The 26,024-nt window shown below is 49.6% G+C and overlaps 1 protein-coding gene and 1 long non-coding RNA gene across 2 annotated transcripts; one reads left to right on the top strand and one right to left on the bottom strand.

Annotated features, from left to right (window-relative positions):
- Window positions 1–950: 950 nt before the first annotated feature.
- VPS37B (VPS37B subunit of ESCRT-I) lies at window positions 951–25,642 on the bottom strand. Its single transcript, XM_032471717.1, has 4 exons — window positions 25,462–25,642; window positions 5,429–5,600; window positions 3,890–3,972; window positions 951–3,105 (listed from the first exon to the last, which is right to left on the bottom strand). The coding sequence occupies exons 1-4, from the start codon at window positions 25,570–25,572 to the stop codon at window positions 2,617–2,619; spliced, it is 855 nt and encodes a 284-aa protein (XP_032327608.1). The 5' UTR covers window positions 25,573–25,642; the 3' UTR covers window positions 951–2,616.
- Window positions 3,101–5,080, top strand: LOC116660966. Its single transcript, XR_004316696.1, has 2 exons — window positions 3,101–3,992; window positions 4,718–5,080. It is a non-coding gene; the product is annotated as an uncharacterized LOC116660966 (long non-coding RNA).
- Window positions 25,643–26,024: the final 382 nt, after the last annotated feature.

Here is a 26,024-nt window from a genome sequence, read left to right as displayed (position 1 = left end):
CTTGGCGTGCCCACCACCCACTCTGGCTCAGGCCAGCCCCCGGTCCTCCCTGGACCGTCTCACGAGCAAAGGGTCCCAGAGAAGGGAGAGATCAGACATGGCTTGTGAGAAGGAGCCAAGCGCCCCCACTGGGGGTGGACTACAGATTTGGCTGGAAGCTTCCTGGCAGCCACTGGGAAAGGAGAAAACTGACACATTCTCTTAAACAAAAGCAAACTGACTTCTCAGGAAATGGTTCCCTCTTACAGGAAAACCATTGCAGTGTCTCCCAGACGCCCTCTCAGCAGTGACAGGAAGGGAATGGCTAGAGGAGACGTCTCGGGACGCTTGTCTCCGTGCTCTGCGTGTTCCCACCAACACCAAGGAAAGTCCTTCCCAGGGGCATCAGGGCTCTGACAGCTCAACCCAGGGGCAGCAGGCAGTGAGGGTCCCGGGGCGCAGAGAACCAGAGGTGAGTTCCAGCCTCTAGCAGCGTAGGACTCAGCCACAGGCCCCGTTAAACACCCGTGGGCAAGTCCCCAGAGCAACATGCCAGCCACGGAACTGTATCAATGATTTCAAACAAGCAGTCTCTCCTAACTACAGAGTTCGTCAGCTGTGCAGCTGGTCCTGTGGACAGACAGAAGGAGGGAGGGAACTGAGCCCCGAGGGCACACTGAGTCCCCTGCTCAGAGGCCCTGGCAGGGCAGCTATGCCCCTGGAAGACACAGTCTGACACAGGAGGAACGTGAGTCTTTCTGCCCTTTACTGACATTTATGAGAATGCCTGATTAAAACACTGCCCTTAGGGCTGGGAACCTGGGCCAGGCAGACACATAAGGTGGCCTTTAGTTTAACTTCAGTAATCACACCAGGCATCTTCCCTGTTGGAATGCTGATTACTGATATTCTAAAACCAAACACATCACAAACATCCCCCGGCAAATAAATGACAGGGCTGTTACTAACAATTCTGTTATTAACAATTCTCTATTTATTAAAAAGGGTCTTAACAGCTTTACAACCACAGCTCAGTCACGGCCCTGGAGATGGTGAGGCCAGGCTGGCAGCCCCGTCCCCACATCAAGGCCGAGCTCACACGTGTTTGGCTGAGCCCCGTGTGGGCTGTGGGCACTCCCGACAGCGGGGTGGACGGCAGAGGTACCGGGTGGGCGGCACGGCTCTCGAGATGCAGGCGTGGCAGGCCCACCTGATTGGCAGGGCAGTAAATTGTCCTTTACTGCTATTTTCTTTAGAAACAGTTCTGATACAGTAGAGTTCCAGTCCAGGAGTAGAAATGTCTGGTAATTGAGGACAAGGTTGGTGGCCTCGCCCGGGGTCTGCTGGGACAGACCCGTTTGAGCTCTGCCTGTGTTCCATCACCTGGGCAGTCGAGGCCGGGGCCAGGAGTGCCACAACTCAGCACACAGGCTTTTTTTTTTTTTTGCCAACAGGCAGGTGGGCCCTGGGAATTCACACAATGGCACATGTGGACAGAACCCAGAGGGGCAGGAAGAGCCTGGGGCACGGCCAGAGCATCGGCCGGTGGGGGGCTTTCTCCAGACAAGCTGAGACGCTGCTGGTGTCCCTCAGGCCCACCCCCGCCCCACCTGTGCCCCGAGGTCCCGCTAGAGGCAGGCGGGCTTTTCTCCCTCCTTCAACAGCAAACACAGACAAGCCCCTCCCGGGCGCTGGGCAGCAGCTGGTGTCGGTGCCCCGCAGCCTGGCCGGCCCCTCCCTGGCACCAGGTGAAGCTAAGGCACAGCACAGGCACCTGCAGTGCGACCCGTGCACTGCTTGCAAGAAAGGAAATTGCATTCACTTCATCTGCATCTCAATCTGCTCAGAACAATATGTGCATTTTTTATAAAGTTTCCCTGAATGATCTTATGTGTCAAAAAAGTTTTCTTTCCCAATATAAAACAGGAAAATTACACACACAGTAAAAATATGGGGGGTAGTTTTTCTTCATAGAAAGCCTCGGGGGCTGGCTCGAGGTGCAGGAGGAAGAGGAGCTGGACAGAGTCCAGCTCACACCCGTCTCCTCACCTGGCCACAACTCGCCTGGCCTCTGGGCATGGCAGTGGGCCAAGTGCAAACTCTGCAGGTAGCTGTGAAGCCTCAGGGTTTAGGGGGAGTGGTGTGGGGTGGTGACGACTCCCCACACAGATTTAGTCAGCACCTTCCAGGCTGGCCCACCCGACCGACCCCCACCAGGGGCTGCAGTGGGTGGTGGGCTGGGACACACAGAACCGTTTTGAAAATAAAGCAGAAATGATGAACCATGCTTATTAAATAAAGCTGCGACGGGAGGACCACGACCCAAAGTGGGAATGGGGGGAGGCTTTGTTCCCCAAAACGCGTAAGTTCATCAACACTAAAGACTGAGAGAAGTTATACCGAGAACACAGGCCGGCGTGGCCACGGGGGTGCCAGGAAGAGGCCCAGCACACAACCGCCCAGGTGTCCAAAACCAGGGTTCTACGTCTACTTACCACGGACCTACAGCTCTAAAACCAACAGGTGCGCGGGTCCGGGCACTGGAGCCCCCAGTCAAGCAGCCGGTGCTCACAGCTTCCGCGTGCGTGGAGCCCCGGCCGGCAGGCGCAGGCGTCTCCCAGGAAGACGGAGGGACGCTCACTGGAGGATGAAGCCCGGCTGGTGCGGAGACAGTCGGGGCGGGGGTCTCTGGGGCAGAGCCGGCGGGTATGGTGACACGAACGGCGAGGAGAAGCCTTGCTGGGGAGGGAGGCCCACTCGGGGGGGGAGGGGAGGGCACTGTGACACTGGGTATGGGAGGGCCTGTCCCGAGCCCAAGGCGGCAGTAAACGGCGTGGCCAGGCGTCCTGCAGGCACCGGGGGTGGCGGGGGCGGGATGCGCCGAGGCACAACGGAGGGGGGCCCGCTGGCCTCCGGGGTGGCGTAGGGTGGGGCGGCGGGCACCGGCTCAGGCGCCCTGGGCGGCAGAGCAGCCGGAGCCTGTGGAAGTCTCTGCCCCTTCAGCACCATCTCCTGGAGCTTCTCGATTTTAACTCTTCGCATGTGGGCCAGCTTCCGCTTGCTCTGATAGACGTCAATGAAGGAGTCCAGAGAAAGCTCTCCGTCCAGAAACTTCTCTGCCATGTTCTGAAAGCAGCAGGAGACACCCGGTCACAAGCAAGTCAGCGGCAGGGAAGGAAGCTCCCTTCACCACCAGGGCACCAGGACAGGCACGGCCAGCTTCCTCCCAACACCCATCCCCACCGCCATCCACCGCGGACCCCGGCTGACCTCAGCGGGGGCCCCCACCCAGGCAGTGAGCGGGAAGAGGGGGGCTGGACCTGTCTGCCCTGCCCTCCAGAGCCACAGACTGGACCGGTGGCAGGGGGGCCGCACGGCAGCCCCAAGCTGCTGGGTCGCCCGTCGGAGAGGGAATCATTCAGCAGCTGGGTTCCCGACATCTCCTTCCCTCCACTGGCCGCGTCCCGACAGACTCGCCCCACGAGGGGTCAGCAGGACAGAAACTTGCCCGTTAGGGCCCCACCTGCTGCCCAACAGTTAATCAGAGCACACGGCCTAACTTGCTACAACTGTACAACTTTTGACCGACTCATTTCCTTATCGCTTACTCAGGTGCTCAGCTGGGCGTGCCCACGGGTCCTGCCCCACCAGCTGACTCAGACAGATGGTAACTCAGGGACTGGCACCCCATGTGGCATGCACCCCTCACTTGAGGACCAGCCCACCCTGCTGCTCCCCCAGGACCTTGGCCTGGCATCTTCCCAGCCCACTCCCGTGCAGCCTGCACGCCTGGGAGGCACCACTTCCTGGCCGCGGAGAACTAGAGGACCAAAGCACGGACTGACTGCCCAAAGTGGCCCGGGCCGGGGAACTGTGCCCTGCAGCACTCCGCCCGGCAGGCTGGCTTTACCTCCGTGTCTTCCTCGATCTTGGCCCCTTCTGCCTGGAGAAGCGCTAACAGGGTCTCCAAGGAAGCGCTGCTGGATTGTTTATCTAGAAGGAGACAGGATGGGGTGAGGGGGCATCCGCACACCTCAGAAATCACCATGACCCCCAGCCCCTCACAACAGCATGCTCCCTAGTCTCCTTCCCGCTTCCCTTTCAAAGAAAGAGCGCACTTTAGCTGGAAAGGCGACAGAAGAGTCACACCTACTGAGCTGACTTTTCAGGAAGCTGAAAGGAAAGGCTTCAACATCCAGGAGAGAAGGGAGTGCACGTGACCGAGGGGGGGTGGGGGCGTTACAGCAGCCAGGGTCATGTCTGCCCTATGGCACAGGCCACGACTGAACAATGATGTAACGTGCAATCACCCCATTATGTATTTCCTTTGGCTCTCTGATAACTTACATAAATACATCAAGCATACATATCTTAAGTGTATGACCTGAGTTTGTACACATATATAAACCCAACCACCACACCCAGATGGGGACTCGGAATGTCTGCGAAGACTCCGAGGCCCACTCCCAGAGGCGCTGACTCCCACCACCCGAGACTTCTGCCGGGTTCTGAACTTCACAGAAGCGGAATCGCACTGTGTGCGCTCCGCGCTGGCCTCTTTCACTCAACACCACGCCTCTGAGACCATCCGTGCTGCTGCACAAGCTGGCCGTGTGGCAGGCCATTGTGTGAGCATCACAGCTTGCCCGACACTCTGTAGATGGACGTCTAGACTGTTTCCAAATTTAGCTATTGCAAATAAAGCTTAACGAACATTCTTGTGTGTGTCTTTTGACAGACGTGGACGTCCATTTCTGTTGGGGATACGCCAAGGAGCCACCAGGAGCCACACTACTGAACCATAGGGTCTGCGTGTTTTTCGCGGTAGCAGGTTCTGCCACACAGCTTCTCCGGTTCTCAGTCCACCAGCGATGGAAGAGCCCCGCCCCCACCAGCACAGGTGTTGCCAGTCTTTATTCTGGTTGGGCACGTTATATAGTAAATTTTTACTGCAGTTATAGAGATGCAGGGATTACAGTACCAGACACCACTGTAAATCTCACTGAAGGGGATGATTTTTAACGTCCATCTCAGAGTTTCCCTGAAGCTATCCCAGAGCACTCAGGCCTCAACAATAAACAATTCCTGCATCACTTCATAACGGCTGCAAATTAATGTGTGACACTTGAAATGTTCCAGTGACAAATATTTCTCAGCATTAACTGTGAGAGCCTAACCTTCAGAGGATAAGACATGAGCTGTATACCAGAACTCAGAAAGCTGCCTTTTCTCTATGCTGTTTGGAAAAGGGGGAGTTTTGCTTAAAAAGTAGTCAAGTCTCTTTTTCCAAACTGGTGACACAATCCTCTGCATGAACTATTTTTTTTCACAGTAATCATTGTCTTAACCTGAAACTGTTCCATAATATTTCTTCCTAGTAGGTCAACAGCTTGAAAATGTGCCCTTCTCTCAACTCTTTATTCTTGAAAGATCACCCCAAAAAGGTTACCTAATTTGGTCTTCTTTATCTGATAGGCTTCAAAGAGCACCTGGAGTTCCTGGTATTTTTGGGTCAAACGTGCTTTCAGAGAGTCCAGCTGGGGCTGGTACAGAAGGTTTCCCTCTGCCAGGCTCCGGTTGCTGGCCAGCGTCATTTCTTTGTTAAGCTGAACGTTCTGCGTCTGCAAGGACCATACAGGGTGATGAGGAGCAGTTCTGGTCCTCAAGCCCCACCCCCGGGGCCACCGAGCCGGCTTGCACTTGGCTGAGGCAGCCGCCCCCACCCCGACTCCAGCCCCGACGTCTAGTTTGGACACTGCTCCCCGTTCTTAAAGAGCGGGGCCGCTTCCTCCCCAACTGGCCCACAGGCCAGGCTCTGTCCGGGGACCCGAGGCTCTGGCCTCAGCAGCCGCGCTGTGACGGATTCCTCACCGCGGCCACTGCGCTCACAGGAGTGAACAGCTGCGAAGATTCAGGCTACATCTTTTCAAAACAAGTTGCTGCTATTCCAGAGACGTTAAAGAATCACTTTGCATTAGAAGAGGGCCAGTTGGTAGGGGGTCAATTCAAACTTAGTCATCAGCTTAAATACCAAAGCCTGAGACCCTGGGATGGGATCTGCTCAGGACCCTGTTCTCTGTCCCCACGCTCACCGCCAGCTCTGGGAGGAAGCCGGGATCCCCCCAGCTCCTGGCCACGTTCAGCGCGGCGACCCAAGCTGGGGGAGGGGGAGTGACTTCCCCTTCAGGGGTTCTGTTCTGTGCTTCCGGGAGGTGACAGGTCATGTGGGAGGTGGAGAAGCCCACTGGGACCCCAGGGGTGAGAGGGGAGAAACAGCGAGGATCTCCTTATGAATCGTGACCAAAAGCAGATTTGAGTAAAAGAGCAAAAACACCAACGTGGCGTCATCTGGTTCCCTCCCCCCGACCCCCACAAGCCCGCGATGGGCGCTGCGGCCATGCGCTTGCTGGGTCTGAGGCCGCTGGGTCTGAGGCCGCGGCAGCCTGGCCCCGTTTCTCTCAGAAGCTCTCCACACCCGTCACCTCATGTCCGCCCACCCCCCCCCCCGAGTGTTTTCTGCCCCTCACCCCACCCAGGCTATTTTCGCTCCTGCTACTTCCTTCCTCTTGCTGGTCGGACTGCAGGCTCCTGGCCCCACTGCCTCCTCTCTGCACCCCTCCCCCTCCAGCCATACCTTTCTGTGCGCGTGCACAGCTCCCAGCGCGCGCACGTGTGAGAGAACAAAGAAAGAGCCCTTGGCTGCAAGCCTCCAGCAGAAGGCCCTGACCACCCTCCTCAGCAGATGCATAATCTGTATCTCCTACATGATGACAGGGCAGGGCCCTCAAGATTAGGCTTGGTTTAAAGAGGAATTTAAATTAAAATAGAAAATTAAGCCTCTAGCCCAGCACTAATAAAATCAGAGCAGTAGAAACACTCTCCTCTCTTGCTGCTGTTAGCCAGCAAGGACAATGGCGGCTGGAAAGGCCTAGTTTAAACAAGGTTCCTGGTCCTACAGGGTTTTGGAATGGTCCTGGGGGCTCCCCTGGCCCCCGGGTCCCCGACCCGCAGCAGCTCTGAGGGCCCCTGTATCCTGTGGTCCTGCAGAAGAGTCTCTCCTTGTTAAGCCATTAAAAAAACAAGCAAATAAAAATAAACTACTGTACAACCACCCTGGAAAACAGCTCGGCAATTTCTTTTTAATACTAAACATGCAACTATCACATCACCCAAAAATTGTACACTCGGGCATTTATTCCAGAGAAAGGAAAACTTACGTTCACACAAAAACCTGCCTGTGGATGTTGAGAACAGCTTTATCTGTAACAGCCAGAAACTTGAAGCAACCCAGGTGTCCTTCAGCAGGTCAACAGCTAAGCGAGGTGAGCTACACCCACAGCATGGGGCACAGTGCAGACCAAGAACAAGCTGCTGAGACATGTGGCAACTTGGATGAAGGTCCAGGGAAGCAGGCTGAGCGAGAAAAACCGACTCAAAGGGTCACAGACTCTGTGAATTCCCCGTATACAACATTCCTGAAACGACACACTGCAGAAGCGGAGACAGATTTGTGGTTGAGGGGAGGGAAGTGGCAGTAAAGGGCCACATGCAGGTCCCTGTGGCGACGGTTCCCTGTTCTGGCTGTATCGGTGTCAGGCCCCTGGCTCGGGAGTACAAGGTGTCGTTACTGGGAGAATCTGGGCGAAAGGTACACAGGCTCCCTCTGTTATTTCTTACAACTGCATGTGAATCTACAATTATCTTAAAATTTAAAGCTTAATTTTAAACAAACTGCTGATGAGATCTTTTGCTCCCACTAGTCTCATCTGATGGAGGCGGGGGGCAGGTGTTCAAGGCCACGGTGAGGCCCCACTGCCCCGAGCACTCTATCATTCTGACTCAATCAATTCTGTGTTCAATAAACACTTACCGAGCAACGATTATTTGCCAGGCCCTGAATCAAGCCCAGAGAATTGAAAGGAACAGGCGTGTTCCTATCAAACTGAGAATCAGTGAAAATGTTATGAACCAGTCATGCCCTGATCTCTGAGCCCTGGGGCGACCTGGTCCTCACGCACCCCACCTGGCAGTTCTGAGAACACAACAAGCTCTCCCCCACAGCCCAGGCTCCTCCTCACGGTCAGGGCCCAGCTTATCGCCTTGTCTGCAGAGGCCTCCCTGACCGTCCTAAGCCAGCAGCCACCTTCTGTCACAGCACCCACTTCTTTCCCGCCACAAAGGGCACCCAGTGAGCACTGGGGTTGTGTCCCGCTCACGGCCTCCCCACTGCAGCATTAACAACAGGCGCCATCCTGTGGTCCGGGGCGCGCCAAGCACCTGAGCACATACCAGTCACTCAGCAAGGATGTGATGAATGAATCAGAGACCCACCCTATTCCCCAAAAAGCCAGTCACTTGAGGCCAGGTCTGGCAAACAAACTGGGTAACAAAATGCGGAGTTTTTTGAAAAGACAAAAAAAAAAAAAAAACCGAGGAGCCGTGCTTGTCAAGCAACAAATGCCCCAAATCCTTTAATGAAGCCCCTTGGGACTGCATCTGTGGAGGGTCTCTCTCACCCCGGATCTAAGGACAATCTGAATGTGGGATGTTCCCGTCTCAAGCACAGGCAGCACTGTAAGCACAGGTCTCCCGAGGTGACCGCCGGAAAGGCCCTGGCGTCCAGTGAAGCGGGGCAACGTCTAGTGTTACCTACAGCTGGGGTTCTCCGTGCCAGGTCTACCTGCACCCACCTGAACGGGAGGGGGTGCCAACAAATTCCCAAGGCTCAGATCAAGCCTGAATCAGCCCAGTTCTCCAGGAGGGGACCCACACCTGGAGACTGTCTTCAAAGCCCCACAGGTGATCTCAATGTACAGCTAAGCATCACTGCTTCACAGTTTTCACCATTAAAGTACACCTACAGATGCATCTCATTTGCATAGGGTCTAAGTCAGGTCAAACTCCCTCTCTAGGGTGTTATGCACAGGATGCACAAAAGCAAGAGACCAAATACCGACGAAGACAACCATTATGCTGGCTGTAATCTTCTTATCCTCTGAGCATTCGGATGTTTTTACATAAATAAATATCAGGAAATTCTAAGTGGCCACCCAGAGCACTCTCCAGGTGGACAGGGCTGGGGGGAACAGTGGTGGTGGGGATGATGGCCAGGGCCTGTGTGCTGAGGCGGGGAGAAGCCTCGTAGGCCTCTGATAAAACTCTCCCAACACAACCTCTGGCCCCAGACACACCTTTGACGCTGAGTTGAGTGGAGAAAGACCTTCCTCCCTGATGCTGCCTCCCACCGTCCCAGTCGAGGAAACCAGGGAGGAAAGAACCAGCCTGACTCTGTCATTCGCAAAGCAAAGGCAGGCTGGCAGGGCCAGGTTGCTGGGGTACGGGGCACACGACACAGCACAGCTCACGTGGCCAGACGCTCCACCTGCTGTCCGACCGGCCCAGCCTCGAGTCTGCGACCAGGTCTGTCCTGCCGACCCGAGGCCGCCCGGTGAGGCCCACCCTACTCCAGGGGGCCCGGACAGAGCCGCAGGACCTGAAATTGAAAATGGGGTCCCAACCTCTTGATGGTTTCTCAAGATCCTTTTTCTTAACCATAGAGAAATCTTTTCAGGAAATAATCTGTGGTAAGGAAATATTTTCATAAACGTACTCAGTTGTACTTAGTTTCCTTTCCTGCTCACACTCAAAAGAAAAATGAGACACGTGGCAGCAGCAGTGACAGCAGGGCCACCTGCATAGGGATCTCTGCCCCTCTGCCTGCCGTGAGCAGAGCGGTCTGAAAGGACAAACACCCAAAGTTCGACTTCTCAATGGTGTGACCTTTTTCACTTTCCTCTCTCTACTTGTGTGTAGCGTTCGATTCATTATAATAAGCATGTGTAAATTTGCTTTATGTTTTAATTTTTAAAAAATCTATTAGGTATTAGAACCAGAGGGGCAGAGGCTCTAGGGAAATTAGCTGCCTTTCTTTTAAAAAAGGTATTTATATATACTTGTCCAGGCAGAGTGGAGACCCCTTTATCTCCTGGGAGGCTTCTACGACATTCTTGCATGTTCTACCGCCAATGCACAGGTCGCTATTTATTTACTTGGGCCAAGGGAGTGTCGTAGAAAATAAAGCTGGGAAGAGGGAAAGCAGACATCACCTCCCCTCTGGATGACACATGCAGCGGGTACCAGTGAGAGGCACTCGGGGAGGGGGCGGGAGACTGCACCCCGCTGGCCAGCGCCGGGTCAAGGTTTGGGCCTGTAAGGGATGTTTTCCAAACCAGGTGCTTCTACAGTGTGAAGGTCTGATTCAAGCTGGCCGGCCTGCTTTTTCAACTATAATTCTGGTTGTGCCTTCCCGAACATTTCCTAAACACTAAGTGGGCAGGTCTGCCCATTTCCAAGCTACATCTTTTTATGAAAAAATACTCAAAGTGGTCCCCTACTCCCCCCTTTACACAACAATATAATCCTTATCATAACAAAGCAAATGACATTACTGAATTATGCTGGCAAATTCCAACAAACAAACGGAAACTCTTAATCGTTACTGGAAGTCCTTTAAATGCTCAAAATCTAGTAAGGACTCAAAATCTGGGCTGGGGACTCAGATAAAAATACCCTCTCACCTCCCACCACGCTTGGAAGGCCGAGTATTTACACAAAGCCAACAATCCCATTTCACTTAACAAGTAAACATTTTGTCCGGTAGATAAAACACACTTTCCCAGCGACTCTGCTCACACTGATCCCTGGCCTGGAATGCCCTCCTTCCTCAAATCTCTGTCCTGGCAATGGCCCCAACAGCCCCGCACAAAGCTACACTCTCTCCCCGACTACCGGGCACTCCCTGAGGCATAGCTCACACCCACTTGATTCACACCGCCTCCTTGTTAAGCACGCCTTTATTAATGAAATGCCTCCCCCAAGCTGGGTGCCCCCGTCTTGCCAGAGGCCCGACTGATATAGCTGAATTGGCTTTCCCCATGAAATACAATGACGTTTGAGCTTTTCTGTGACCTCACAGAGCACACCTCTGGTTTTACCCTGTATTGTAGTTCACAGTGCTTGTTTGTTCCTTTGTTTATACACTCGTCCAGGAAAGGACTTTCTGAGGCACCATTATGTGCTGACTCTGGGCAGGGCAGGTGATGGGGACAGGAGTGAAAGAGGCAGGCAAGGACCCTACCCTTACAGAGCACCTGCTGACTGCAGACAAATTAAAGAGAGTCACACCAACAGTTACCACTGTGTCACAATGGAGTTTTAACTCTCCTGGGAGAGACAGGTGCTTGTAGTGGGCTGCGTGAAGGTTCCCAAAAAGATGTGCCCACATTCTAATCCCTGGAACCTGGGAATGTGGCCCTATTTGGGAAAAGGCTCTTTGCAGATGTAATTAAGTTAAAGATCTGGAGACGAGATCACCCTGAATTATGTGGGTAACCCTAAATCCGATGGCAAGTGTCTTTTAAAAGAGACACACAGAGAGGAAGACACAGAGAGAAGGCTATGGAGACTGAGCCAGAGACTGGTGATGCGGCCACAAGCCGAGGCCAGCAACCTCCAGAATCCGGAAGAGGCAAAGGATGGATTCTCCCCTAGAGCCTCCAGAGGGAGTATGGACACCCCTGATTTGGGACATCTAATCTCCAGAATTGTGAGAATAACTATCTCTTGTTTTCTGCCACCAAGCTGGTGTAATCTGTTACGGTATCAACAGGAAACCAACGGAGGGCTGGAATCTTCCCTCTCTCCTCGAGACCCACTCTCCATCCTGCTCTGTGCCCCCGGGTACAAATGGCCGACCCTCATCCACCGCTTCAACAGGCCACAGGCCTTCTGGTTCTAGTTGGATTCAGTGATGGGGACTTAGGGTGGGAGGAGAATGAAATGAGGAGGGGGTTCCCTGGGTCCCCTCCCTGTGGGTTTGCTGTAGGTGACCAGATCCCCACTGCCATCCCCAGCAGCCCTCTCCCCCCTTCTCTTGTTCGTGCCACACCCTGCTCCACCCCTCAGGCCTGTGAGAAGTGCACACCTGTGGCCAGTCCTGCACCAGCCCGGGGGTCTACACCCACCTTCCCCAAGCTGAGTGCCCCTCGCCCCGCGTCCTGCCAGAGGCCTGACTGATACAACAGGAATGGCTTTCCCATGCAATACGATGATGTCTGAGCTCACTCTCACCCTTCTGATGCGAACATCAGGCCCCTTAAGAGGAGAACTGTGCCTTCTTCACTCCTGATGCCCAGGGCCTGGCACCACACCCAGGAAAACCACCACCGGCCTGTCGCTAAATACTTGCTCAACCTGACCTGGAGGACTCTCAGTGGCAGGGGCCTCGGGCCGCTGTCAATCGTTAAAATCTTGCTAAGCTGTTCGAAGACTAGCTTCTCTGAACGTTTGCAATAAGTGTCTAAACGGTAACATCACAGACTAATGCTTGTTATTACAAACAACCAGGTATTGATTGGGAAACTGTTTTCATCCCTACTTCACAGGAGTGATAAAAGCTGGGAGCAAAATGGAAGGGAAAAAATTAAGATTCTGACAGTGCTCTAAAGCAAAACTATCCATTACTGCAGAGAAACATCAGACATGCAAAATGGAGGTGGAGACACTTTAGATGTGGGTCAGCAGCACACACCGCCCTTCTCTTCAGCGGAGATTCAGCCCTCTTGGAAAGCACATCCGAATGTGAGAGTACAGGTATGGTCGAGACAGCCTGGAAGCCCCTATACTTTATACATCTGTTGCTTAAAAACCACTCACAAACTCTAGTACCTAGACTATAGCTCGTAACAGCCACAACATGCTCCAACACGGCGGTTTGTTCGTTCATTCATTCATTTATTCATTCCTTCAAGAACTACTGATCAAGCACCAGCGTGTGCCAGGCTCTGCAGAGAGTACTCAGAACACATCTGTCCTCGGGGACGTGAGTCTCCGTGTCGAGACCATCCCTGGAGACAGGCCCTGGGAGCTGACCATCGCCCAGCTTCCGGGGTCACCATTCACTCTGGACTGCAGCCTCATTTGCCCTTCAAATGAAAGGCTCAAGAGAGAAAAAGAAGAAAAAAAATCAAAATAGATGTGAATTTAAAGATCTGATTAGACAAGTTGCCAGCAGTGACGTGTAAGCCCCGCTCTCATCAGCACCTTACTCATTCTACCACATCTGCGAGCACTGAGCGCTCGCTGCAGGTTCGGCTTGGGGCCGCCTTCCCTTCCTGCAGTGTCTCCACGTCACCCTCGCAGCTAGGGGGAAGCAAACGTGTCCCCATTTTACTCAGGAGAAATGAAACACAACCCAGGGAGGTCTAGCAGGCCACCAAAGTCACAAGGGCCAGGAAGTAACTCCAGAGCTGTGACGTGAAGGGTGTGTTTTCTATGTGTTTATGCCATGAATTATGCCACAGAATCTACTGTACAGAATCCAGTCGACTAGCAGTTCCCTATTTTCAAGTTCCAATAATCACCTGCATTTCGTTTCTGTCTTTTATCTATCTTTTTATTAACAGTATTTCAAACACAATTCAAAAGCTTACATGAATATAATGAATCCCTGTGTGCCCTTCTCCCGGGTTCAACAATTAGTGACATTTGCCAATCTTGTTTCATCTACAGTCCCCACTTTCTAATGGGTAAGAACTTTATAACTACAATGCCATAACTACACTTACTAAAAATTCCTTAATTTCATCTAATGTATGTATTGGCTTGAATACCTCTATGAGCATTTGCCTCATCTGTTTGAGTATCTGAAATAATTCACACAGGAAAAGCAGAATGAATGTTTGATTCTGCCCCAGCACCACCCCCCAACTTTTAAAACTAACTTTTAGAAGACTGAGTTAATGATCAAGCAACCTCCAAAAACAACCAATAAACTTTTGAGGGGTATCATTACTATGTAACAGATTTTTATTTTTTAATGTGTTTCAATCAGCTGTGGTCATTAATCTTTCTAATCCTCAAACTGTCCACGGCCAGTAGGAGACACTTTGAGTTGGCTCTTAGGCTGATACGCCCGCCCCAGGGGTCTGCCGGCGTCCCTGCTCTCTGGTAAAACAAGATGTCCCAGACCCATCTCCACATCTGCTGCCCCCAGCCTAGACCTGCTTTCTCAAAGAAATACTGGTTACTTTTGGTGGGGAATTTATTTTGATTTTGATATTTTCCTCTCCAGATAAAATTAGAAAGTTATATATAATACAAAGGTAAAGAATGAAAGAAATCTTAGCCCTGTACTGTCTACGAGAAAAGTTCAGGTTGCATTAAGACTTTAAATACAGCAGGCTTACGGATTAGGTGATTAAAAGGTTGGCACGGATTCAGCCAGGTGAACTTCATCTCCTTTAAGGTTTTTTTTGTGCTACACTTGATCTAGAGCTCACCAATAAATTTCAGGGTAGATTATACCAAAGTCACATGCAATTGGAGTTTGGGCTTTAATACTAAAGGTTAGGTCATCAGAAAACTCAAATTCATCTTCTATTCAGTGAAAAGAACTTCCCAGTGATGAACTGCTTTCCCCAGAGCTCTCCAATGGAAGGCAGGCTTTCAGATGGAGCCTGTAATCCAAGCCTACAATATCCCAGGGGTGAGCTGCAAACACAACCCAACGTGGCTTGATTCAACCCAAAAGTTTCTTGAGTTATTAATGAAAAAACTTAACAGTTGCTGAGTTGGACTCTGTTTAACATGGTAACAAAATTAAGGATCTGAAAATACAAAAAATACAGTGAAAGAACATTATGAAACTGTTCTAAAATACAACAATCTCGTGGGCTGTGTGAAACCATCTCCAAGGCTACAGCCTACTTGGGAAAGGAAATCTGCCAGCTGCTTATCAAATGTTCCACCAAAACAACCACTCAACAAACAGAACATATTAGATTAATAAAGGCTGCTATTTCTGATCACTGATGCCAAAATCCTTCTTTTTGACATGAAACTTGCTGCTCTCAGAAAGCAGAGGGCTACGGGATGAGACTCAACCAATCCCTTTCACATGGAGCTGGCTTGCACCTTAAAAATTAGTATATTATTCACTTTAAGTGCAACTGACCACAGAAATGCAAAAAGCTAGGCTTGAAAATAAATGGACAAGTCCCAAGGAAGAATCAAGTGACCTCGGTGACACACAATTTGGTAAGTTTTCTAACTCTGCAGGCACAACACACCAAGGTGTTCTGTTGGTTTTTGTTTTTGTTTTTCCTAGAAGACTTACTACCTAATATTCAGAGGAGGGAAAAACCAAGACCTCCCTACTTCTTGGAATTGTGTGGATACTGGTGTCAATAAATGTTACTTTTCTAGTATCACTGGCCTCATAATTCCTGGGGACTTGGTGAAGTAAGAAAGGGGTGAGAAGCAGAAGGCAGGATGGGACCCAAACTGATCACGTTATCTGCCTCTGTCCCAGTCTCCTAAAAGGGGCCTGTCACACTTGGCCCCACCCCGTCCTACAGAATCAGAATCCCACAGCAGGTGAGCCAGGAAAACAGAAGCCCTCACACTTCACATTATCAAAACCAGTTAGCTACTGGTAAGTAGTAAATCACTAAGCACATAAAATTTTAAGAATACACATCTACCCATTTTTTCATTTAAGGCAAAGATCTTCTTCTTAAAGAAAGGATTCGCTAGCTCAAGTTCCAAAAGTTCTCACCCAGATCACATCCTCCCATGTGGGGAACTTAAAGACACTGGACAAGCAAGAAGAGAGCAGAAACCTTCTAGAATCTTCAGTTTTTCCCCAATCTAGTCCACACCTAACTCACGAGCAAGTTTTTTTTCTAAGGAATCACACTATTTAATTAACTCTTTCAAAGCACTCAGCTTACAGCTGTCACTCTCTTTTTACGTGTGGTTCATCAGTTGCCATAGCAAAAAAAAATCTGAGAGCAAACACATGTGACTCTCAGTAATTACACAACTGCGGTGTGGGAGCAGAAGTGCTGGGGTGTCCAGTCATGGCGGGGGCGTCCGTCGTTACATCTGATGAAGGGCAAGGAGAGCGCCAATTACTGACACTTTAGTTAAGTGGAGTGAGGTCAATTAATAGCTTCTACTGTAATTTAAAAACCCACACCCCTCTTTCCCTCCCCAAAAGAAAAGCAGCCTACAGAAGACAGAATTTCCAAACTCTGCTTTTCTTAGCAGTAGTTTCTTGCCAGGACAACCAACCAAAGCATTCTCTTGTTTGGCAGGAGTTTTGGGGTTTCCCCCTCTTCTCTATCATAACCACGACCTACAAGAAAAGCATGGATGAGGATTTTCTGGGCTCGTCTTTACACAGGTGCAAATAAGACAATGTCCATCCAGGTAGATCCTGGATGTGTATTACATCTTTTGGGGAAAAAAAAAAAAAGACTACATCTTTTGACAATTTTGCTTTTCCATTTAAAATACATCGTGACATGAACTTTCCAACACCTGACCCAAGAATTCAGTTTAACAGATAAAATTAACTCTCACATGACTGAAATTATTCATCTTCTATTCAGTATGAGAAAATGCTATTCTAATAATGAGATTTTCTTTTTTTAAGTCTGTGGGTAGAGAAAGGGATTAGTCAAAGGAGAATCAGTTACTCTAAGTTATTCTACTTAAATTTCACAACAAAAAAACCGCAATTATATCTGATGCAGGGAATAAGATTTGGGAATAACTAAAAGAACTGCCTATACTTAAGACTTAACTCATTTTCAAAAAATTATTAAATTTTGATTTTTTAAGATTTATGTTCAAAGATGTTAACTGCAATATAATTTATGAAAGCAAAAAAAAAAGCACCTAAATATCCAATAATAAGGGACTAGTCACATAATTATGGCATACCTACATGATGAAGTATCACGCAGCCATTAAAAATCATGTCAGGTAAGAATCTTCCAAAAAAAGAGAAAATGCCCAGAGTATAACTTTAGATAAAAAACAATACAAGACAAAAACTATATGTAGAATGATCCCAATCGGGGAAAACACAGAAAGAAAACATATAAAATGTTTATTAACAGTGTTTATGAGTGGTGGTATTACATTGTGATTATATTTTTCTTCCTTATAGTTTTCTGTATTTTTAAATTTTTTGATAACAAACAAATAAGAATGTCATTTTTAAAGGTCTGATCAATTGGGATCAGAAATTTAAAATACTATACACACTTCCTTGCCTTCTTAAACAGAGTACATGAAATAGGACAGCCTCTGATGAGACAGAATTAACACTATCAAGTAACTGTGTGCCCTGTGTGATGAATCAATACCCCTGGGCTATGGAAGCAGATGGATACATTTATCCCTTAAATAAGCATTTGCCAAAGCACCCCCCAGGGACCCCAGCTCCCTCCGCATGAGTTCTGCCTTTGAGTTAAGTGTGGGAAATACTGCAACGCACACGAGCAGTTAAGAACCAAACCAAACAAAGCAAAACAAAAAAACCCTCTTAAAGACCAATTTCCCAAATTTTTTTATCGTGGAAGGTTTTAATGTAATCATCATTAACAGCCACGGAATCAGGGATACACTAACCTAAATCCAACGATCCCAACCACTTCATTAACAACTGTCACAGCTTCATTTACTGGGCATTTATTACTGTCACGCACTGTGTTCCACAGTTTACAAACGCTATCTTATTTAATCCTCATAACAACTCATAAGGACAGTACTTCAATACTCCCATTTTAGAGATGAGGAAACTGACATTTAGGAAGGTTAATTTGTGTCTGAAGTCTCCTAGCAACCCAAATCCTGTCTTAACCACTGTGCCTAGGAGCTGATCTTACATTTTTTGTGCAGCTTCATTTATTTCTTGAAGGTGTAATTGGCCCTACTAGTTCTTCCCTACTCCCTTAAAAGTCCTGCCACTGATGGATAAGCACAGGATCAAGTGTGCTGCTACCTGAGCCGTGTGCAAAGCGAGGCTCGGCAGGCTGCGCAAGGAGGCTGGCGTGAGCCCTCCAAGTTAGAGATCTGGGCTGCCTGAAAATCTTTCCTGTCAATCCTCTTTCGGCCTTCTGAATGATCTCCCTGCTTTCTGGTCTTAGCCCCTCAAATCTACCCTCTGCTCACTGCGTGACTCATTCCTGTGAATCGCCAAGTGTGACCGCACCACGTCCTGACTTAAAATCTCCCAGTGGCTCCCTCTGATGTGGGGTGAAGCCCGAGCTCCCTCAGGAAGCTCTGGGGCCGTCTGGTCTCTGCCTGCCTCTGGTCTGGTCCTTGCCCTGGTCCCTCCAGCAAGACCAGTAACACTCCTATGCACACGCTCTCTGCTTCTTTCCTGGGTGCCTGTTCCAGCGGCTCAGCCCCATGCCTGGAAGCCCTTCTCCCTCAGCACCTGGTTAACTCACCCTCTGAATCACAGCTCATGAGTCATCTCCTCTAGGAAACATTCCCGCTGATCTCCCCCAGCCACCAAAAGGCTCACTGGGTCTCCCTCCCAGTAGGGCGTGTCCTCATCCCTGCTTTCACACTGTTTTGTGAAATCGGCTTCTGCACACCCGTGCAGCCCTGAAAGATGAAGACTCTGTGGCTTAGCAGGTTCACATCCCCAAGGTGCTCCATGAAGGTTGAGTAAATGAATAAACTTCTTGACCTCGGCTGTGTTCATATTAATGAAAGCCACTGTCTGATGGCAAACATTAATTAGCACTTACTCTGTCCCTCTGCCAACCCAGGCCCTGGGCTATGGGTTTGAATATAACGTCAAGGTGCCATTAACTAACCTTAAAGATAATAAAAAAAAAATTTGCTTTGAAAGAAACATTAACCATGATACTGCTTGTACTATAACAACCATTCGAACACCTGCTTTTCACATACACTCTTTGGTACAATAATGAACAACGCTGTCCACAATTTGATGAGAAATGCTTTTTTGAAAAGCTTTCCCGACACACTGCAGTGTTACCTAGCGACTACCGCTCTGCTTGTATTCTTCCCTGTGAAGAAACTCGGCAAAGAACTTTCCTGTCTTTGTACCACTGGGTGAGACGGTTTTCCAGAATACTGACAGCAGCTGAAAACCTACACAGGTAAGGAAGGAAGCAAACCAGCTGGAACTCCAGCCTCGGCGATCGCATACGTGAGCCGTGGTGACATGCAGGTCCTTACAGACAACCATGCACCGCGTACCTGGCATGATCCCCAGAGCAACGTTACGCCACAAACACTGTGATAAAAGCCAAACCTACAACGAAGCTGGCTGAGCTTAAGAGCACCTCATCTCTGCACACAGTGGGCATGGTGCAGCAAGTTCAGCCTGCTTCTCGGTTCCTCCTTTGACTAGTCTGTACGGTACCAGCACTGTGACAGGATGTCAGCCTGTCCGTGCATAAAGTCATCAGACCCGTTTCTCCCTGTCCTTCGATGGCATCTCTTTCCTTTTTCCAACCCACCAATACTCCTAGAGGCCTTTCAAACTTTTATATTCCCCTTGATTTCAACAAGTGCTTCGAAGAAGTTAGTCCTCAAATTTGCATCTCTAAGCAGACTATTCCCCTGAACTCCAGAATGGCACTCCCACTGCCTGTGGAGGATGCCATGTAGCTGTCCTAGTGTCCCCCACACCCAGGCCACCACGGCCTCAAGGACTGCCTCCCCCCTTCTCACTGGCCCACTCTCCTACTCGCTTCCACTTGAAGCCCAGCAATCTCTACCCACGCACTTCACTAATGGGCTCCATCCTGTGCACCAGGCATGTGCTAGGTGCCAAGGACACGGGATAAACATGATAAAATGGAGCTCCCAGGCCAGTCAGGGACACAGAGAGGTAACTCACAAAATGTGTGTCAAGCACCACAGAAGAGGTATACAGGAGGCTAAGGGACCATGGGTCCGTGACTGAGAAGGCGACAGCATTTGGAGGGCAAAGGTGATGCGGTCCCTCGGTGGGCAGGGTTAGGGCGACAGCGCCGCAAGGGCAGCAGGTGTGAAGGGGGCCAAGCCAGCTGGTCTGCATCCCCTCTCCCAGAACTCTAGCTCAAATCCTGATTTCTCCTTTTGTGCACGTCTGTCTCCACCTCCGACCTGGTCTTCCTAAACCTCCCCATGCCAATGCAGCCCACACCTGCTGCCAAAATAATCTTCCTAAAGTGCACCTCCCATCCCACTGCTGCTCTGCTCCAAAAAGCCATGGAGACTCAGTGCTACTAAGTTAACCACCACTGAGCTCCCACCCTGGCGCTTCGCCCTGTCAGCCTTACTTCTCGTCACCCGCCTTCTCACCAGCAAATCTGATCTGGCGAAAGACACTAACTCAAAGTCATAAAAGCTGTCCCGTGCTTTCCTGCTCAGTGCCTGTGTTCAGGCTGTCACTCCTTCCTGAGCCCCTACTTTGTCAAAATCCTCCTTACAGAAATAAATACCGAATTTGAGACAGTGGCTCCCTGGTGGGTGGGGAGCTGCTGGCAAGCACACAAATGTTCCTTATATTATTCTACATCCTCTTACAGGTATTACTGTATCTGACCATTTATTTTCTTAAATCTACCCCCCTAATCAAAGTCCATCTCTTGCAGTAGGAACCTAATTTGAAAGACTCTACCTAACCTTCAATGTCACCTACAATTCACATGTGACCTTTATCTTATTCTCTTTAAAAAGCAAAATGGTAAAATATACACAACATAAAATTTACCATTCTAACCATTTTTAAGTGCACACTTCCAGCAGCATTAAGCACTTTCACACTGTGGTGCCACCATCACCACCATGACTTTTTTCATCTTCCCAAACTGAAGCTCCCTACCTACCCTGTCTTGTAGTCTGGATGTTTGCGGACCTGGCTTCTTCCCCACGCTCTAACAGAGGGATTGTGCCCTAGTCACATTTCCACCTTTAACAATGCCTCGCACACAGTGAGTGCTCCAGAGCCACGGAACTGAAATAGAATATTCTTGAAATGGCAGCAAAGATGTGCCTTTTAGTTTTAGCAATAATAGCTAACAATAACAATTTACTGAGTTTACTCTGTGCCACGTACCATGTTAAGCATCTTAAATGCTTACCTCATTTAATCCACCCAACCACCCTATGAAGCAGGTTACTGTTATTATCCCCTTTGTTTTCAATGAGGAAACTGCAACTGGAAAGACTGAGTACTTGCCAAAGGTCACACTGCTGGTATCAAAAGCCAGTTCTGTACTATACCACCCCCAGTGCACTTTAAATCAATACAAAAGTGGAGAGCAATTACATAAAATAAGGAATCAGATTTCACCTAAGTCAGTCTAACAATTCTGAAAATCTCTTTAAAGAAAGGGAGCCCAGCCTCTACCGAAAGCTTCCTCTGTGCCAAGTACCATCTTCATCTGCTATTCCATTCAGCCTCCAAGAACCCTAAAAGGCAGGTCTGGTTACTACCCTCACGTTACAGTGGAAGCACAGAGAGTTTAAATAATGAAATAAAGTCGCACAACTCTCAGCTGTGCTGCTTCCACAAAATCTTGATGCCTTCTTTAAAAAGAAAGATAAAATCAGATAAAATTGCATTTCAGAAAATATTCCAGGACACATTAATTTTTTACTCAAGACACAATAGGTCCATGGAAGAGAAGACTTAAACATGAAAACTAAAGCCTTTGTATACACAACAATGATTGTAGAACATGAACAGAAACAAACTCCAGCAGTAGACACTCAAAAGAGTTTTAAATCTTAGCTCCTAAAAACCAGTCCCACCAGCGTTCAGAGCTTGTTTGAGGAAGCAGTCCCTGGACTTGAAGCAAGGTTGGTACGTTTCAATGAGCCATTATGATTCATGCAGTGGCTTCGCAGCCCCACACAAATCACACCAGAACACGCCTTAAGGAAACAGCTTCTTCCAGACCAGACTCTTTACTTTCCACAAAGCAACCTGATTTTCAGACCCTCAAGAGTTTTTGTATGTGGGCATTTTCACTTGCCACGGGAACAAAGATCCTGAATGTGAACCCTTAGTGAATCACTAGTTAACACCAACCAACCAGCATGTCCTCAGAAAGCACACTGGGAGAAATGACCCAAGAGGTCGGGTTTAGCTGCCTAATCCCCTAAGCGACAGTTCCTTTTAAGGGAGTGCCCTGCAAATCCAATGGGGTTAATATGAACAGAGGGAGAAGGGCGCATTCCACTGCCATGTAAAAATAACTTTAAATAAAAATAAAAACGTGTGCATAGGAAACATCAGCCCAGAGCAAAAGGCAAGATCACGAAGGGTATACCACATTTAGGGAACTGCATACAGGCAGGAGGAATGGGAAAAGAAACACACAGGCAGGGAAAATGAGAATGCCTACAGCTCCGACGTGAGTTGAATATCTTGAGCTGGACTGAAGCTCAGATGCCACAATTAAAACAACCTAAGTGAAGCATAATGCACAGCTGTATTTAAACCTAACAGTGAATTCAGCCTTCAAAACCTAGCCACACTTTCCAGTCGCCACAAAATAGCCCTTCAGGCTTGAAGAAGCCTTACTCTACAATTTAAAACACTTCATTCTGCCAATTAAAAAAAAAAGTCTTTGGTTCAGAGTCAGAGATTCTATGCTGTGAAAGTCCTGTTCCATTTACTGTCTCATCTGAGTCCTACTGAGATACCTTATCATTTTGACCACAGAAAGGTAAAACTGTTTCTTAAGCTAATGGCATATTAAAATTTATTTCAAATTCTTAAACTAAGACCCTATTAACTGGTCAGGATGATCAATATTTTTTTTTAAGCAGGGTTTTTTTTAAAGCTTTTTTTATTGTTTGTGGGGGGAGGAGGTAATTAGGTTTGTTTATTTATTTATTTTTAGAGCAGGTACTGGGGATTGAACCCAGGACCTTCTGCATGCTAGGCATGCGCTCTACCAGTTGAGCTGTACCCTCCCCAGGATGATCAATATTCATGATTGTCAGTGATCTTTCAAAAAAGAGAACTATAAATGATTACTAGTTGCAATTACTCTTCACTGACCACTAACTATATGCTGGGTTAAGGACTTAACATGCACTCTCTCACACACTCCCTCATCAACTCTATGACATAAATATTTTCATATATCCTTCCCCAGCACAGGTTCACACAGGTAAAATGACTTGCCTACAGTCACCCAGCCTGGAATATATGATTCCAGAGCCCCAGCGTTCTTTAACACCATATCCTAAATGTGCCATTTGGTCAAGAGTGGACAGTTCACGGAGTATTTTCTTCCACTGTGTCTCACGGCCTCCCCAAAATACACGAACAGCTGAGTGAAACTACCATGACCAAAATTTCGGTTGTTCACGTTATACCCGTCCCTTCAGAAAAGCACCACACGTGATCGGGCAACAGGATTTGCTAAGGGTGACTGACCGTGGTGAGGAGAGCTGCCCGGCTAAGGTATTCTGGCCTCCACGTTCAGTTCCCTTGTTTTAAAAGCACTACACCCTGAAGAACAAACTTTTCCTGAGTAATTTAACTTAACCATAAGGTCTAATCAAGAAGACACAGTCCACAGTACTTATGGAGGGTGCTCTGGTATGAAGGTCACCTTTACTCAGAAAAAAAAAAAATCCTGCCAGATTAATTTGCCTCTCCCTTTAAAAAATAATCTCCAGATTCTCAGGTAGAGGAAACAAGGGAAGCTGTCCCTAACAGCCAGAGTCAGCAGAATGACTTGACTCTTTCCACAATCTTCCCTCCACTAAAAGGCAATTTCTATTAATGTTCTACTAACACAACTACAGTACTCTGTTCGCATTGAAACTGGATAGTCACATACAGTAAAATAACTCGGAGGTGGTGTTACACATTAGAGAAATATACCTATCATTTTATTATTAAACTAGAAAGATGCCCGCTGGCAATCAACAAAAGGTCTCCCGGCAACTGAAAAGCAGAGAGACTAAGCAAAGATTTCCTTTCTTTGGAGACATGAAACTCTCATTCAGTCAAGAAAGATGGATTTTGTCACTTATTATTCTCTAAAATGGAAAGCGCCACATGGAGACCATAAATGGGGTAAATTGCATCTCAGAGCAACGTTTTATGTGCCAAGCTGCAAAGCCTGTGAATACAAGGGGTGGATTAATGGAAAGACTGATACCATCTTACTACAGTGGCCTCTCTGTAGCTCAGGACAATGGTCTGTTGAGGGTTTTCCAGTGATTCTGAATGTGCAACCTCCATACAAGCCCCCTTTTAAGGGGGCTGCCTTGGTGTGGAACAATCCCTCTTCTGAAAAAAAGCCAAGAGCCCCCCCCCCCCCAGGCTTCTGGGTGAGAAGCTCAGCCCTGTAGGCGTGAGAAGGCGCAGACTTCAGAGACAAAGGAGTAGGAGTGCTAGATGGGCTGGGGAGAGCTGGATCAGCCTGGGTCCACCTCCCTGGAGAAGACCCAGACTCACAGGACTGACTTTCAGGTTGGGAGAAAGAAGAGAAGGAAGCATACGCTGCAAACGCCAAGAGTGAAGTCAGTTACCCCTGAGAACAAACCATGCCACAAGGGATGGATGACATATACAGAAACAGCTGTGGACACATGCCTTCCCCTCACTATCAAGGAGGTGGGGGTCGACTGTCAGCCCCCAACCACTAGTTTATCTTTTCTGAAAAAACAGCTAAGGGAATTCTGCTTGGCCTCAGCAGGTGAGGACACCGTGGGGCAAAGCCACCGTACTAGAATTACCACATTTCCTTCTTCCCTGGAGGGGAGAAACTCTTAGGAGAAAGGGGATCCTGCTGCCTTAGGCCCACTCATAAGACAGCGGAGAAGAGCCCCCGAGATGACGCTGTTAAGGCCACTTTCAAATGGAGTCAGAGCCTGGAGGACCCCTCTGACACTCAGGATTCCTCAGATACACGGATCCCTCAAATCTTAACTTAGGTAGTCCCTGGCCTCGTGTCTCCCAACCTCGGCGACCCCTGCCCAACCCTAAAGCCCACCTCAGAACTACCTCCCAGACTCAGTCACTCTGCTCCCTCAAACCCATCTTGGAACTCCCAATCCTCTCCTAAGATTCATATCCAGCTAGTCCACTCAGCCTCTCAAAACCTATTCTCAGACCCCAATAACTGCCTCAGCCCCCCTGTACCTCTTAACCTTCCCTTCAAGCCCCCCCCACCCCTGCCCAGAAATAGCCCTCGGCCCCCTCAGTTCGGTCTCAGGCACCCGAAGTCCTCAACTACTGACCCCTGTAACTTCTCCAACCCAGTCTCCACCCCTCAATTCCCTCCTCGCCCCACCAGACTCAGCCACAGCCCTCTACGTCCCCCAATGCCCACTCCAGGCTCTCCAATTCCCTCTCCACTCGCCGCCTCGGTCCTCGGCCTCAGGACCTCATCAACCCCCGCAAGCCCCGTCCCAGGACGCTTTTCCCAGCTTCGCCCCAGCCTCAGTCCCCTCATCCCTGACCCCGTCTCAAGCCCATTTCTCGTCCCAAACCCCTTAAACCAACTTGAGGCACCGCGACCGCCTCCGCCCCCGGGCCCCTGCCGCCCGCCGTGGGCCCCCAGCCCCGCGCGCCCCTCTCAAGGCCCCGCCGCCCCCGCCGCCCCCGCCTCGGGCCTCCGCTCGGCTCACCTCCTCCATCTTCTGCACCATCTCCGTCAGCTGCCCCTCGTCCTCCAGCAGCTCGTTGAGCTGCACCAGCGACAGCCCGGCGAACCGGGCTTCGCTCCCGGCGCCCGCCATCCTAGCGTCTCGGCCGCAGCCGCCGCCGCCGCTCTGGCCGCCAGGCTCCGCCGACCGGAAGCACCGCCCTCAAGGCCCGCCCCCCGCGGGGGGGCACGTGACGCCAGCCCTGGGTCGTGACGTCATCACCGTGCGGGCGGGCGGACGTGACGTAGTCGGCTGGGCACATGCCGGGACGCGTGTTGTGGGTGGAGGGATGTCTCTGGAAGGATGGGGGCTTCTAAGGGAAGGGAAAGGGACTTGGGGATGGGCTTGTGACGCAGCGAGCGGCGGTGATGATGTCACTGCGGCACAGAAGAGTGCGTCATGATGCCATAAAAGCCTTTTTCTTCAAGAAAAAGAAATCCCGAGATCCAGAGAAAGCAGGCAGTGGGAAGGAAGTTCCTGCAGCCTAAGCCCAGCCTGACGAAGGTGACTTCACGGGGAAGCAAGTTTAGATGCCTTTGGTTCCT

This window comes from Camelus ferus, chromosome 32 (genome assembly GCF_009834535.1).
Source record: "Camelus ferus isolate YT-003-E chromosome 32, BCGSAC_Cfer_1.0, whole genome shotgun sequence".
In the NCBI taxonomy this organism is placed as follows: Eukaryota; Metazoa; Chordata; class Mammalia; order Artiodactyla; family Camelidae; genus Camelus; species Camelus ferus.
The sequence above is the reverse complement of the archived record's forward strand: the minus strand, read 5'-3'. Positions and strand labels throughout refer to the sequence as shown.